Source organism: Phasianus colchicus, chromosome 2, assembly GCF_987193195.1.
Source record: "Phasianus colchicus chromosome 2, bPhaCol1.hap1.1, whole genome shotgun sequence".
Classification (NCBI taxonomy): Eukaryota; Metazoa; Chordata; class Aves; order Galliformes; family Phasianidae; genus Phasianus; species Phasianus colchicus.
The window spans coordinates 86,983,394-86,999,920 of record NC_143437.1 but is presented as its reverse complement, the minus strand read 5'-3'; the positions used below and the strand labels follow the sequence as shown (position 1 = coordinate 86,999,920).

Here is a 16,527-nt window from a genome sequence, read left to right as displayed (position 1 = left end):
TATTTTGAACATCTAGTCAGCAGTCACAATTTAGTGCTGCAAGAGTTGAGTCAAATACTGTATTTGAATTTTAAGGACACGAGCTAACTCAGCATCATAAAATTATCTAGGTTAGAGAAGACCTTTAAGATCATCACATCCAAGCGTCCACCTAACACTAGAAATCCACTGCTAAACCATGTCACGAGACATAACCCTGAAAGCAGAACATTTATCTTGACAAAATATAGCGTTTATTTAAAGAAAATATTGTGCTTATTTTGGGAAAACCACCCCTGCATGAAGCTTTATTAAAGAATTCAGCTGCACTTAGTTGACTTAACTTTTGGACTGACTTGACTTCACTACATCAGCCAGATGGAATTATTATGATTTTCATATTTTTATCAAGAAATAAACACTATTCATCTCAACATAAATAATAACGCCTTCTCTTTTTCAATGAAGTCAATACTCAAAGTGAGAACAAATGAAAACTATTCTTTGCTCTTTAAAAGTGCAGAAATACAGTACGACTGAAATACAACTTCCATCAATTCTTGGTAATAAAACATACTATACAGCACTGATGCATACTAGCTGTCCTTCTGAGTGACACATTTTAGAATAAATATGCTTGCTTTTTCATACACAGGAAATACATTGTTTTACAAAGTTATCAAAAAACTCTATGCAACAGCACTGCTGCAGCATTCTAAAACTAAAAAGTCATTTTACAGTGTTGGTCTTGGCTAATTCCTCGACAAAATCCTTTTTACAAAGATCAGCTTGTTACAATTCCAGGCACTTTTGCCAGCAGTCTCTCCTCTGTTTTTTTCAACACACACTTGTAGAACTCTTGTTTGGAATAATAGGCTACCCTTTCAACTGCCAAGAAGAAACTCTGAAATGTGGATAAGTGTCAGCTGCACCTAGGAAAAGGGGTGAAGCCCTATATCCTCAGTACCCTGAGAAGCGCTCAAGTAATTCAATGTTTCTAAATGTTATCAATGCAAAAAAATTGGAACTTAGGGCAAAATTCTACTGAATTTAAACTCACTGTGTTAACAGACTGCATCTTTCCCTCTTTGTCTAGCAGAGAGATAACAGGATTTCTGTGATCAAAAAGATCATAGGAAAGGTTATCAAGAGCCTTAGACTACATTCATCGTGAATTCTGCTTGTGGAAGAAACCAGCATGGGTACAGAACTCCAATCTGCATGCCCTCTTAAACATTTTATGATCACTTACCTTCACAGAGCTTCTGCTTTATAACTTCTTTAATTCTTGATATTGCAATATAATCTTCAACATAAAATACATACGTTGATGAAGGCTTGTTGGCAATAGCTTTAAGTTCATCCTCCTCAATTTCTGAGCCTACACCAATTGCAAACAAAGTGATTTTATTTTTCCTTGCTTCTGCTGCTACATCTTTGACTTCATCTTGGGATTTTCCATCAGTGAGAACAACTGCTATTTTTGTTAAAAATCTTGAAGATTTGGCAAAAAGATGGTCATAGGCAAACTGAATAGCTCTTCCTGTTCTCGTATTTCCTCCCAAGTAATGTATGGATTCCATTTCCTTGATAAGATTTTCAGTGGATTCATGAGTTCCTAGAGGGATTTCAAGTACAGGGTAATCACTGTACTGAACTACTCCAACTTGGATAAATTTTGGCCCTATGTCAAAATTTCTTGTAATATTGACAAGCCATCTTTTGATTATTTCAAAGTTTTCTGGGCCAACACTGTAAGAGCCATCTAAGATAAAGACTAAATCAGCCGGAGCAGTTCTGCAACCTGAAAAGAACAAAAATGAAACAAACATTTTAGTGAACTCAACCACTTCCCCTTTCCACAGCAAATCATTCTTTCATATCAATTACTGTTTGTATTTGAATCTATGTCAAAATAAATATTGTTAAAAAAAAAAAAAAAAACAACAGCTGAGTTTGTCAGAGAAAGGAAGATTGTTTCTGTAAGCTACACAGATTCAGCTTGGTATCTGAAAACTACACCACTTTCTGTTTTGTACATTATCACCAGAAATGACTATGAAATATTCTGGAATTCAGTTCCTCAAGCTGCCAATTGCAATTCATGCAATCAGCAGAGAGGATTTTTTTTCCCCATATCTTATTGTCTGTAGAGATGACAAACAGAAAAATTAATTTTTGTTAGCAAAGCAAAACACACTGGAGAGGAATAGTCCAAATTCTCCGGAATTCAGCAGTAATATCCACTCCTTCTACAAATACATTTTAATGGACTTTTGAAACTACTACTTGGCACCTCTAGAACTTGTTGTCATAAAGCCCCAAGCCTCAACTGAATGCTGTTAATAGCATATTCTGATTTTATTAAAAGAAGAATGTTCAGTTAATCAGCTCAACCTCCATAGTAAGTTTATCTAATCATTTAGCAAATATGATGCACTCTATTTAGAAAGGTCATTCTAACTGCATAATGACAAAGGAGCGGATTCACCACTTTTAGATATAGCCACTCAAAAATGGAGCCCTCACCAAATTAGCAACTGCAGGCCATGGACTAACACACGTATTTCAATAGGCCACTCCTATCTATTGTATATGCATATCCTCAGATGGAAGCAATAACCCTCTGGAGGGGAGAGACACCTTCCATTCGTTCCAATAGGAGCAGAGATAATTGATACGCAAGGTGCCAAGCAAACAGCTAAAATCAAGAGAGGTTCGTTTGATCCCATGGCACCTGGGGCCACACAGGTTGCTGTGTATTCCCATGCCTTCTGCTTCATGAAAGGCTCCAATTTTGTATTAGGTAGGGGAGCTCTGCCTTGTCCTGATGTCTGCCTATGGAAGCTCCCTGCCAGATTTCATTTTCTTTGGAAGCAAGCAGCCATAGCAAGCAGTCTGCTGGAGAAATGCCTTTGCAGCACAGATAGTGGCAAAGAGAAAAGATGCTGGCAAGAGGCAAGTACATTGTGATTCTTAAGAAGACAAGATAAATAGCCAGGTCAAGGGACAAAAATACACAGAATAATCTAGGTTGCACTTTGAGTGGCACTTGATCCAGCCCTCTGGGTCCACTTATTTTTCTATATGTTTTCTTTTTTTAAGAACAGAAGGAATTTGATGGAGTTTCCTGTAAAATAACTGAAAATGCTTGACTGAAAGAAAAACTAGAAGGAAAGTACTTGTCCTGGAAGAATCCTTGAGGCCAGAGGAAAGTTCTAAATAGAAGAGTTTCACTCTTTTTATTTGGCCATTTCAGAAAGGTACTTTTGTTAATTTTTCCAAATAAAACAGATATAGAATATTATTTTTTTATTTATTTTTACTTATTTATTTTTTTTTATGGCCAGCTTTGAGATGATCATTCTGAAGGATATACTAAAAGGTGAACCCCAGAGCTAGAGGCATCTTAGCTTCCTCTATCAGAACTTCTATTTTTCTTATTGGTTTCTCACATAAAATTAAGATCTAAAAATTATGCTATTTAAACATGTGACTTCTGAAGAAAGGAGAACAGAAATACTTAGGACACTATTCTAAACTAAGACTGGGCTTTTACTGTACTATCTGCTACCTTGGACGTTATCAAGAAACTTATACAGGTAATCCCTTCCTATAAGAGGAATAAGTTATTCTATCATAGAATTTACAACAGGAAAATTACCATAGAAAGAAGTATCTTCGTGAGACTGAAAATAGATAGCATACAGCATGCTATGAAATTGCCCTAAGCCGAAATATAAAAATTAAGACTTACTTGCTCTTGTTTCCCCATCTTCAGCTGAGATGTAGTCACGAAGCAGCAGAATTAACAGTGTCTGAAAAAGTCTTACAAGCTGTGCCATGTGTATTGTATTTTCAAAGTCTTGAGGTTAAACTAGAAGGGGAAGAAATAAAGAGAAGATACAGTGTCATTACAGTACAAAACCTGTGCATGAGGAACAATTTCAATAGAATCTGCAGGCTCTGACATAAAGCTGATCTGCAGTGGACCTCAGACTCAAAAAAGTGTCAGTCAGGCACACAAACCCAGAATTGAGCTCTGTCAAAGCTCAGTTTTCGCCAAGGCCCATATATGGGCTACATACATACACGAGGAGGTTTTATTATCAACAACTGCTACAATTGCTAACCTGCTATCCTTCTTCTGATGCCATTATTCAAAATCTTGACAGCTCCTATTCCAAAGCACAGCATTTGTTTATGCATCAGATACTGCTGTACAGAATTTACTCCAGTCTCAATCCAAGCATCTGCCTGCTTCAGGGAGTCAGGCACACCTTTGTCTCATCCACCTTGGAGCTGGACCCATCACCAGGAGTCAGGACAACAGGAACCATCAACGCTCAGTGACTGTGTCCCATAACGCCCAAAGTTATATGAATTACATGCATCTTAAATTTCAGATTTTTTTATTCCGTTCATAATATCTCCTTTGTAATCACAATCTCTGAATTATGTCTCCAATGGCAAACATGGAATTTTGGTCTCGCAACGCCATCATAAATATAATGCAATAAATTTATTTTAATTAAGCCACTCTTCTAACCTACTGTGGAAAAAAAAAAAAAAAGATAATGTGAAAATATACATTTTTATACATTCCCAGAGGCTGTGGAGTCTTCTTGGACATCTCCAAAAGCCACCTAGAGGTGGTTGTGGGTCATGTGCTCTGGATGTCCCTGGGACAGATGGACCCTGCAGTCCCTGCTAACCTCAGTCATTCTGGGATTCCCTGAGTTCTATTAAGTTATGTGAGGCATTATTTGTTTCATATAAACCATAGATTGTATCCATCAGGTACCACAAATACAAGAGAAGACAAAATTTTAGAATAATTTAAATATATCTTTGTGTATTCTAACAGATACACACTCTCCATTAAGTTATTAGGTTTGCATTGAGAACAGCAATGCCTTGCACAACTCAGTAACTTGCCAAACAACGTCATATTTGGATTTACCTATTACATGTTAGCTTTATCACTGACATTCTTTCTCCTTTTTTACACCATTTCCTAGAATTAAAATGCCTTCCATGAAGAAGGTCAAGAAACATATACACCAGACTTGGGGGGACTTCATTGTGGCCTTTTGTCACAGGTGACCAGATAAGCTGTGGAAGCCCCAGCCCTGAAGGCATTCAAGGCCAAGTGTGAAGAGGTTCTGGGCAGCCTGACGCAGTGGGTGGTGATTCTGCTTATGGCAGGAGGGTTGAAACTAGATGATCATTAAAGATCCTTCTAATCCATGCCATTCTATGATTTTCACTTTTATTCATTTACATCCATTTCACTCGTGGACATATTTTAAATGACAGAAATATTAATGGCATAGCCCTCATATGTCCCCTGGTCAGCTCTCGTCAAGTTGTCCTAAAACGCTGCAAAACAAAAGTCCCAGCAGAAAAAAAATTTAGAGCAAGAAAGAAAAATGCTAACAAGCTTTCCTGGCCTCCACCCCATCTTCCAAAGAGCAGGAACTTTTGCTCACCATGTGATAATGGCCTCCTAAACTAAGGCATATCCAAACTTCTTGCTCCACTGCTGAAAGTAATAATTCTGCCTTCACAAGATATCAGGCATCAGCGTTGGAAGCACATGAGGGAACTGTAGGGCATGCATAATATATATCTCACTTCTCACAGTGAAGAAATTTCCACAGCAGCCATCAGGGTAAGTCTTTAACCTTGAAAGACATTAAAGTCATTGAACTATTACATCTGAGCAAGATTTCTCTTGGTGAAAACTATGCTTGCATTTGAGGTATTTCTTAAAAAGAACTAGCAGAGTAATTGCCAAAACAGGCTTGTCTGATTTGCAGAATTAAATTGTATTCCCTCAGTGGAAGATTTTTTTCCATCTCTTTGCAACAGTCCTTCTTTATTTCATTTACAACAAAATCCGAAAAATATGAGATACTGAACCTAAAGTATGAAGCCAAATTAAGTACTTAGTAGTCCAAAACAGACTTACTAATGGAAACCAAAATTAAAAGGATAAACCTAGGACTTAAGCAACTACCTGAAGAAGATTCCAGGAATTACCAGTGTTCAATAAATTCTAAAGAAAATAATAATATAGCACTGAATTTTTAATAGTCAAAAGAGATGCCAAGCCAATAGTTCTAGAGCCCAAACTTTTGTGTCTTCTCAACACAGTAATTACAGCCCAGGCAACAGACGCACACTTGAAATTGTTTACAGAAAACACTTGCCAAAGTGCCTCATTTCTGCTACCACAAAGAGGCCATCATTAATACCAGCCTAGGACCTCTTCACTGACGTGGCGAAAAAAAAAAAAAAAATTAATCACAGCTGATCGTGACCTTTCTATCTTTCTTCTTGTAAAAGAAACATAGAAAGTACTCTCTAGGGCAGTCCATGGAAGCTCACTGCTTTCTGCTCTGCCTTTGAGAGCTGAGAAGTCAGGGTCTTCCAACTTTCTGCTGCAGGAGCTCAGAAGCTGGCTCAGGCTGTGTGGGGAAGCACTGAGGGACGGCAGATCTGTTACAGCCCTGAACAGGCAGCAGGACAGGGAGACCTGTTTGCCCCTTATTTTCTCTGCATCTGCTAGGAATCAAACAGTAGCCAGCCATATACCTATATACCTCAAGGTATTACAGCAAGCAACGTGAAATTGAAGACGAAAAAACAAAACATAAAAGGCTATTCAAACTTCATGAGTAGATTTTAATAAATGTAACCAGGAAATCATATATATATATATATATATAATTTTTTCCTACCTCTTAATTCTAACCACCCGGTTTTAGCATGTGGGAACTCATGGAAGAGAAATTCATACAGGGTAACTAAATTAATGCACAGATATTGCATCCAGCTGAAGTAAAGGCTTGGGTACTGGGAGAGCAATAGAAGAGAATTATCACACATGTTACCATATTTATTGAGGTTTCCCTCATGGCTATTCCATTTTTCCACTGTAAATGGAACAGTGCACCACACCCAGAGGCTCTGCAATTCTAGTGATGCACCGGGTAGCAAAAACAAACCTTTGGCTACCTCCCAGCTCTACAAAACTGTTTAACTTAAAGCTGCAGAGGCCTATCAGGCCACAAGGGTCTATCAGACATTAACTGCAACAGGATACTCAGTTCGGTGGATCTTTACGACTCGGCCTAGTCATTCTTCTAGTCTGCACTATATGTTTATTTTATGAGGGATTTTTTGTGTGTTGGTTTTGTGCTGGTTACTTGCCACCATTCTGATAGCAAAAGAGATGTTCTTAGTGAGAACAGCCCTCTGGGCTAAAATAGACTCTCTTGCACAGAGCAATCCCAAATGCCTTACATAAAGGCCACTGTTTCATGCCCCTGAAAAAAGGGATTGTAGAATACACCAGATACTATTCAGTATCTCTGTGCCTGGAATTTGCATTGAAAGCCAGGCAAACTTCTGCTCATCTCAGACTAAGTGAAAGGCAAAACCACAGCAATAAAGCCTGGCTCCACCACCCCAAGCCTCATGAGTGCATGGTAAACTACAGACAGACAAATTACCGTCTCGTCTCTCTCTACAAGTCAGGGTTTTTGTTTGGTTTTTTTTGTTTGTTTGTTTGTTTTGTTTGTTTTTTGTCATATATGGGTAGAAAATGCATTTAAGTTTGGAGCTTAGTGACATATCAACATAGTCACATGCTGTGGCATTTTAGGCAGCTTGAGCCAATTAGACAGTCAGTGTCTAAATGCACCATCTTCCTTGGTACACTTTCTGGGCACTACAATTATGCTTTGCAGCAGCATTTGCACTAACAGGGCAAACACTGCACACCTCCAGCGGGGAGGGAAATGGATATCTGGTACAGCCATTAATGAAACAAACAGCCATTACTTGATTCTGAATGAATCCATGCTTGTCCATGTGTTGGAGATGGCAAAGGCATACAACTCTCAAAACAGTTTTGCTACACAGAAGTACACAGAGAAACATTCAGACAAGAAACATCCAGTTTCAGCTGGGACAGAGTTGATTTTCTTCACAGTATCTGGTATACAACACTATATCTTTCTCCCAGAACCAAAAGAACATTGATAACATGCTGATGTTTTAATTGTTGCTGAGCAGTGCTGTACAGAGCCAGGGTTGTTTCAGCTTTTCAGTGTTTCATACCATCCTGCCAGCAATGGGGCTGAGGAGTACAAGAAGCTGGAAGGAGTGAGAATCAGGACAGCTGACCTAAATTGGCCAAAGGGATATTCCATTCTGTATGACAACGTGTTAAAAAAGAAAAAACACCTACATAACTGTAGGGGATTGGCTGGGAATCAATCAGCATGTGGTGAACAAGTGCTTGTGAATCATATGTTTTGCATACACACACACACATAATTAGTAAATAGAAAGAACAATAAACAATAAGAACAAGACAGAAAAAGAAGAGAGTTTTTATCTCAGCCTATGAGTACTGTCTTCCCCCCCCCCAGTTCTCTTCCCATCCCCTTGGAGGTATGGGGAAAAGGGAAGAGCAAAAGGCTGTGTGGTGTTTAGCCGCTTGCTGGGTTAAACCACAACACCTCTGTATGCATACACAGCAGAAGAATTTCATGCCCAACTTAAGTTTTCAGTAGGAAACACAGGTGTCTAAGCAGGTTAGGCAGCACTTCCACCCACGTTTAAGAACCTAAAAGCAGCACCTCTTGTGTCTCAGAAGGCAGCCTGCTGATGCACTCTTTCCACGCACAGCTTTCTAGTGCCCAGATGTGTATCATTTTACTCTTCCCAGGAATATTTGCTGAAGAAACTTTCCATTTACAGCAATTTGGAATCTTACAGAATCAAAACTATTTGCTCTTCAGTGCAGTTTTATCACTATTCAAACTGGGGAACGGAGTGAGACTTCATTTCTCTGAAAAGCCTGGCTTCCCTAACAATGTTAAGAGTTCTCGTTCAGGAGTGGCACTGAAGTGTTACAGAGGTTGTTTCTTTCTTCGCTTCCTCCCATTGCTACTTTCTGCCTATGAAAGAAGCTGATAAGGGCATGGTTTTAACCTTTTCCAGCATTCCAAGAAAATAATCAGTCTAAGGCTTATGTATACTATCTCATCTTCCAAGTATAAATTAACACTTCTCTCATATTACATCACTGTATAAACATCTCTCAATTCAGCTAGGGATCATTCAGTTTGGCATACAAAAAAAGAAATATTAAAACATTATTGTAACAGTGATTAAAAGGACATAATGGAGATTTTTTGTATTTCCAAAACTTATGCATTAATATAGAAAAGTGCAACAAGACAAAAGCAACCCTGAAAATTCCAATTTATATGCATTAAATAATATGAAAAAGAAATATAATTTTGTATCACCTTTTTTATATTCAATCTGTTTTTGAAATAAATGAGTCTTACAAATAAAATTGTAGGGCAATTTATATTAACTTTTTATTCTTATTCCTAATATTACCAGCCCTAAACATTCAAAAAGTTAATGAAATTACTTCCAAGTCTGTTCCTTTTAACAAGTAATATATCTGAATCTCTCTTTCCACTTGGATTTCATTCCCATTCTGCAATGTTTTCCATTATTTCCATATTAATACTCTTCACTTATTTTTCTCAGTAAGCACAACTGAGGATGCTATTATACCTTCAATCATTTAAAAGAATAACAGAATTGCCTTGGAAGGGTGAGGCTGTAAACATATCATCAGTTTAGGCTCAGTTTGTATATAAATATGCGTACATAAATGCAATGCTGTGCATAAATACGTAGAATTGCCTACAGTAAGGAGCGTATTAATATTCCCATACCATTTGTATTTTTATGTAGGAATGAACTGTTTTGGTACAATCACCAGTATAATTATTTTCATACTAGGACTGTTCTGCAGCATTAAATACTTACAAATTAAATGCTTACAAAATAGTTCAGAGGAGTTTTTACTAAGAGGGATCAAAAATGACAATGTGTTTAAGATGCATACATTGTGACTTTTCTTTATTTGTTATTACAGTTAGCACCAGTGCGACAAGAATGAGAAGTAGTGGTACAGTTCTTTTCCAGCTAAGTCGCATCTATACTTACTCATATTACAGCTGCTATATAGGAATACTCAGTTAAGAGTACAGTTTTAAAATAGTGACAAGGGTGGGAAAGGACTGCTTTGTTCCCCCACCATAGGAAAGCCTACCTGATAAACAGATTAAACCACAGAGATGGAGCTACTCTTGGAGAAACTCTTGAAAGAAGAAGCAGGGAAAGATGCAGGCAAAAGCCTGCTTCAGCTGAGTACAAGTCCATGGCAGAAGCAGTAGGAGATGTGCAGTGACAATGGAAAAGTGATGCAGTTAGCTAAAGGGGAATGTCCAAGCACCCGCAGAAAGTGAACAAAGACTGAAGAGTTTAGAGAAACTGCAGCAGTTTCAGAAAGGTAAATGAATTGGACATGCACCTGCTACAGAAACCCATAAGGTATCTGCAGGTAAAGTAGAACTCCTGAGGCTGCAAAAGGCTCACAAATAAACATGCAAGCTCCACACCATGAAATTTATTTCAGTTATCTCCCAAGGAAATGATATCCCTGAAATACAAAATGGCTCATCCACATCACACTACACTAACCTCACATCTCACCTGCACTCTTGCATGTACAAGCATGACCTGTCATAGGGTCACAGAACATTTGGGTTGGGAGGGATCTTTAAGACCATGCAGTTCCAACTCCCTTTCCACAGGCAGGGACAGCTATGCCCCTTTCTATAGGCAGAGACAAGGCTGCTCAAATGTTACTTTAGATTTCTCATCCAAAGCTCAATAAAGGCATTAACAAGTATTTCATGTTTATGTTTGATATTTCATTCCCCCATGACAAAGCTACAACATCAGCTTCTCATTAAAAATGAATAACTTAACATCAAAAGAGTGTTACTTGGACTACTGATAAATCTTTTAAATCTTCAATACAAAAAGGCATTTCAGAGATAAGTAAGAAAAAAAGAACAAATAATGAGCAGGTCGTTTAAATGAAAAGACTATGCAAAATAATTGCAATTTCCACTATTGGCAGTATGCAGTGTACAAAGTAAATTCATACAAGTTAACACAACATGGTAAGTTTACACTCCATATTTATAGCTTTAACGCATCCTGTAGCATAAAGTATTATGAAGATTAAATAAAGAAGTGGAGAAGATTAAAGAAATGGATCATATTTAGGCAGATTTTGAAAATTTTATAATAGCAGGCTCTTCAAAACAAAAATATCTGTACTTCTCATCATGTTGTACACTAGAAGGTAACAGGTTAGCCAACCTATTCCATGAGATGTTATATATTAAAGACAAATGCAATTGATAGATATTTTAATGCAAGCAAGAAAGGAAAAAAAAAAAAGAAAAAAATCCTTAAGTGAATTGGGCTATTTATTTTTCATGAGATTCAGTGAAGCACAGCAAACCCACAGACTCCTCCAATGTACAGCAGAGAAAGTTTGTATCCATGCTCCAACATCTGAAATCACAGAAATGTATTTTTAAATCCTTTTTTTTTTTTTTTTGGCATTTTGCACTTTGCTGGACTTACTCCCACTCCTCAATGGTGCAGTGCCATGTTACAGCAATTAGTTATTATTGGTTAAATTAAAAAAGCCTTGCTACAGCTTTTGAGTTGCTGAACTGATATATGATTGACTGCAGAACAATATAGGGATGGGCAACTTATGTAAGCAACTACCATTGGCAGCTCAGCATCCTGGCTGCAAGCAATGAATCTGAGGTCTCCCTAGAAACCATGATTTCATACCGACTGTGAAAGCCCATACTGTTATTTCTCTCTTTATCAAGCAACTTGAGATTCCACAGCATTTTCCTTCCTTCAACATATCCAAGGAAAACAAAACAGCCAATCAATGGGATAAAATCTGACACTCAAATTGTACAGTTGAAACTCAACTAAGCTCTGATAATAAGACTCAGTCAAACTTATTCCTACTGGATATCCAAAAGGTCTAATTTTAAGTGTGCACATGTATATGTATTAAAAAAAAACAAACAGAGGACAGTTTAATCCAACTGACAATTTCATCCTGAAGCAACAGTCTACGAGACCATCCTGTCTGCACTCAGGAATGCAGAGCTTAAGTGGGCCAACAGTAAGTGTTGATAAAGGAAAGAAAACAGCCAGTGGGGCACAGAGTGCAGAATCTGGTAATTACAAATAGTGTAGATGTTGATAGAAAGTGACATAATGGTAACATGAAGACTGAACCAATCCAAGTAAACTTTTAAAGTAACGTAAAGACTACGGTAGGCTTACACCTAGTTGACAAGGGATACACAGGAGCTTATATCCATTATTGCTACAATTCTCAAAGTCTGCGTAAAAGAACACTGGCAGAGAAATCAAAAACACTGTCATCGCCACCAAATTCAGCTAGGTCCTTATATGCCAGATAAATGCTTCTGCTGATAGCTCTTCACTTCCTCCTCTTCCCATACATTTATTTTTCTTCTCTGCATTTTAAAAAGGGAAGGTAGGGCTGGCTTAGTTAAGACACATGAGTTGCAATGTCATGACTGCAACATTTTGAGTTAAATCAAAAAAATAGTAGAAAATACACAACAGGTGATTTAAAATGTTTGCAATATGAAGAAATGACCATCTATGAGCTCTGCCAGCCTCTTTCAATACAGAGTATCAGAATCAAGAGTTGTATTTTCTGTCTCCGTTTCCTTCTCTCATTTGTTCCTTTTGTTTAGCCGTTAAAGTGGACTGGATTCCAACAAGCACAACAGATCCAGCCTTTTACAGTTTTTCATCATCTCTTTCCAAAAATAATGGCTAATACCATTCCCAGTGACATGTGATGTACTGTCAAAAGCCATAAGAGTAAAAATGACAACAAAGAACCCCACTTCAGCTAAAGGTTTTAACAGTTTATTTGAAACCTTAGCCCTTCCATTTCTTTAACTGCCTTCCCTCTTTTCCCTCATTTCTGGAAGCATTCAGTTGGAGATAAAACAGACTACTGTTTCCTTTTTTAATTAACAGTAGTCTATAGCCATGGGAAAAACTGGTTAAAGCTTCTGCTAAAGCTTTAGAACCTGTTTTTATTGTTTTGTGCTATACAGTTGTAATGGGATTGAAAATAGAGCAGTGACAGCAGAGTAGCAAGGTTCTAAACTGCAGCAAGAGGGCGTTTGCTCAAATACAACAGGCACAGAAATAAAGGAAAGAAGCTGCTTACCTTCAGAAGGCCTCAGATAGACAGAGATCTCCAGCAAAGTACCCTTACCTCCACTGCCAACCCTTAAGTGAGGTCTGGGAAGAGGTGGATCCTGGCTCCACCCCTTCTGGTCACTCAGCAGCACTGCATGCACCTGAGCTCCCCTGGGTTGGCCCTGCCTTCCCACCAGGTGCTCAATCACCACTTCAAGCCGTGACTAAGGAGTTCTGCTAAACAGTGAAAGCCCCTGTTAACATCTTTGTCTTTGGGGGTCTTTTCATTCCACTGAACTTAGTACAGACAGCTTTTGACTGCATAAAAGAAAGTATCTTGGAAATATTTGATTATATCTTAAAATTTTGCCAATGTATTATATTATTATTTTATATATACACTCACTGGTATCAAACCAAGGGGAATCATATGAGCTAAACAAACAGAAAAAAATTAAAGGCTTTCTAGTTCTGTTCTTTAAAATATAGTGGTTGAGGGTATTGTTTTTTATTTTTTTCCCTATAGCCCTTTTCTTTTTCAAAAGTAGGCTGTGATTGCTGCAGGAATAGAAATAGTAGCGATTCTAGAGGAACTGAGGCCTTGAACTATCAAAAAACTTAATTCCAGTTCTCTTCAGTGGAGCTAAATCAGACTCTGAACATTTAAGATAGCTTTCTGAGGGAAGAAAACAAATTTAGCACATTCATGCTCAAAGAGCAAAATATCTTTACTACATAAATATTTACTCTTTCAACTATTTCCTAAATTTGGGACTTTAATAAACTCTTTTAGGTCCAGATATGCAATGACCCAAGGCAGAGATTAAAACCATGCAAGATTTATCTGCTCAGCTGCTATCACCTGCAAAAAGACTAAGGATGATCCAGTAAATATTCAAGCTCACTTTCTCTAAAATGTAATTACTTTTACAGCCTGTTATGCAAAGATAATTATTTAGATTACATTTATAAAGTATAAAATTCCTCCCCACTCCATAACATAGATCCTTCCTTCAGTTCACGAGGCAAGTAAGGACACAGAAGCCGCACAGTTGAATAAACAGTGAACGGGCAATGCACACGAACGTTTAGCAAAGGTGCAGACTGGGAGATGGCCACTGCCGTCCAGCTTTATTTAACCAGTGTCTCTGGATAAACCCCATCCCAGGAAATTCTTGTGTATCACCCTTTGCTTTCAGCTTTGTTTCACTGATTTAAATAGCATTAAGAAAAAAATATTCAAAACAAGGCATGAAAACTTCACCCTAGCTGCTGTAAATCACTTTCTGACATAGCAAATGCATATTTTTTTCCCGGTCCCCCCAGTGGGTGCCTGAACAAGAAGCTGTTCTAAGTTATACATGAAAGCACACACATTTGAAAGAGAAATGCTATTTTAACAACCATACAGTTAAGTGAAAGTTCATCATCTTTGCCAAAGTCATTGTGTGACCTTGGGAAGAGAAAGAATCACCCGGGATATTTTTATCATCAAGTTTAACCCCCGCACGCATAAAGCCACAGAATATTTACAAGAAATGCATTTACTATTAAAAAAAACATTTTTTAGAAAAATATCTATTCTTGTTTTAATGACCCTCCTTCTTTCACTCCCCTAAATCTTTTCTGCTGTTGAACTACCCTCACTTTTAAGACACTGCACCATATTTCTGATGCTTTCAAGAAATTGCAGTGTATTTCAAAGCTGAATTTGCCAGAATCCCCAGCCACCGGTTCTGTTTATGATTTTCTTATCAAAACTACAAGGTCTCCCCTGCTTCACTTTATCTACATATACACACAATCCAAGCCACCATCCAGTCCTGCCCTTCATATACTTCACCTTCATAAGTTTCACACTGCAATACTTGTTTTTCAAATCCCCTCTCATTTTTGTGACTTTCCTCTGAACTTTGTTTTTGACATCTTATTTTTGAAGCACTGACATAGAACAGGGCACACACTAGCTATTGTAAACTCTCAGAATCATTCCATTTCTATTCAAAAGATTTATACTTCACGCATCCAAACATACTGGTTTATTTTGCCCCAGCATTGTAGCAACAGCACATATTGAGGCAATTATCTTCTCAATAGTGAGAGGAAAAAAGTAATATCTGAAGTAACCTACAAAGAATAAATCTCTGACAAAGAACAATTATTCAAGATCTCAAAAGCACTGCTGCTCATGGGTATCCCTTAACTGTCTGCTACTCAACCTGTTTCTAATTATTTAAGAATGCCCTTTGCTGAAGAAATTGAGGCAGTGTAGGATGAAAGCAGAGGGTGAAATGCAGCATGGCTTCAAGTCATGAAGAGAAAACTGGTAGGAAGCTAAGTTATCTGGGAAGACTCAAGTTGACTCCAGGAACAGGGAAGCAGGATGGGGAAGCTGCATGGAGCCCTGGAAATATTGTTCTGAGGTTGTGGGAAGCTAACTCAGAGAATCATAGAATCCTTATAGGTGGAAGGGACCTCTGAAGGCCATCTAGTCCAACTCCCCTGCAATGAAAAGAGACACCACAGCTAGATCAGGTTACCCAGGGCCTTACCCAGCCTTGCCTTGAAAGTCCCTAGGGATGGGGCATCAACCACATTACTAGGCAACCTATAACTGGGAGGCAGGAATAAAAGCGAGGTCTCTTCTTCTCTCCTTAGCCCCCTCTCTAAATGCAGGTAAAGCTGAGAGGACATCTTAGTGCAGTCTGCAAAAGAAGGCATAGAGGAGAAAGAAGGAGTCTCTCCTTACAGCCACACTGGAAAGTTGAGTGAAAATGGGTACATGCTGGAAAATAAAAAATGCCAATTGGATATGTAAGGGACTAGTAGAGGCACCGAAATCTCCATCCTCGGGGTTATTCAAACTTGGTCTTTACAAGGCCCAAACCACACTACACTAAGTGTGTCTGCTTTGAGCATGGCTAGACTACAGAATCACAGGAGGCTACTTCCAACTTCCACATTTCTGAGTCTCTGAATCACCTTCCAGGAACCCTCCTTCTCACTCACAAGTGCAACTTCTAGGGATTTGCTCTTTAGGTACAGAGCCCCCCATTCATGAGGCATAATGCTCTTCTCCAGGCCATTTGCCTTCCTGAGATAATTGGCTTTAAGACAAAGCCTGTGAAGATAAGAGTATAGTACGATGAAGAGCAAACAGGAAGAGATGGAACAGGGTGAGTAAAGCAGGCCAAGACAGCCCTGCCATCCTGCTGCCCAGGACAGAACAGAGCTCTAGTAGCAGCATGCCACCCCTCATATTTGACTTCAATTGGCACCAAGAGCTACAGAGAGAGAGATGAGTAACCAGGAAAGAAAGTTTAGCTATTTAGAGAACACCCTATACTACAACACCACCCTGTACCTCCC

At 38.3% G+C, this 16,527-nt stretch overlaps 1 protein-coding gene across 1 annotated transcript in view; it reads right to left on the bottom strand.

The window, feature by feature from the left end:
- The window catches only part of COL21A1 (collagen type XXI alpha 1 chain), a 103,387-nt gene that overhangs the window by 73,247 nt on the left and 13,613 nt on the right, over positions 1-16,527 (bottom strand). Inside the window, exons 2-3 of the mRNA XM_031610899.2 lie at positions 3,737-3,856; positions 1,232-1,783 (exon numbers count right to left, since the gene is read on the bottom strand). Of these exons, the coding sequence (XP_031466759.1) occupies positions 1,232-1,783; positions 3,737-3,824 (640 nt within the window). The 5' untranslated portion in view covers positions 3,825-3,856. The remainder of the gene's footprint in view (positions 1-1,231; positions 1,784-3,736; positions 3,857-16,527) is intronic.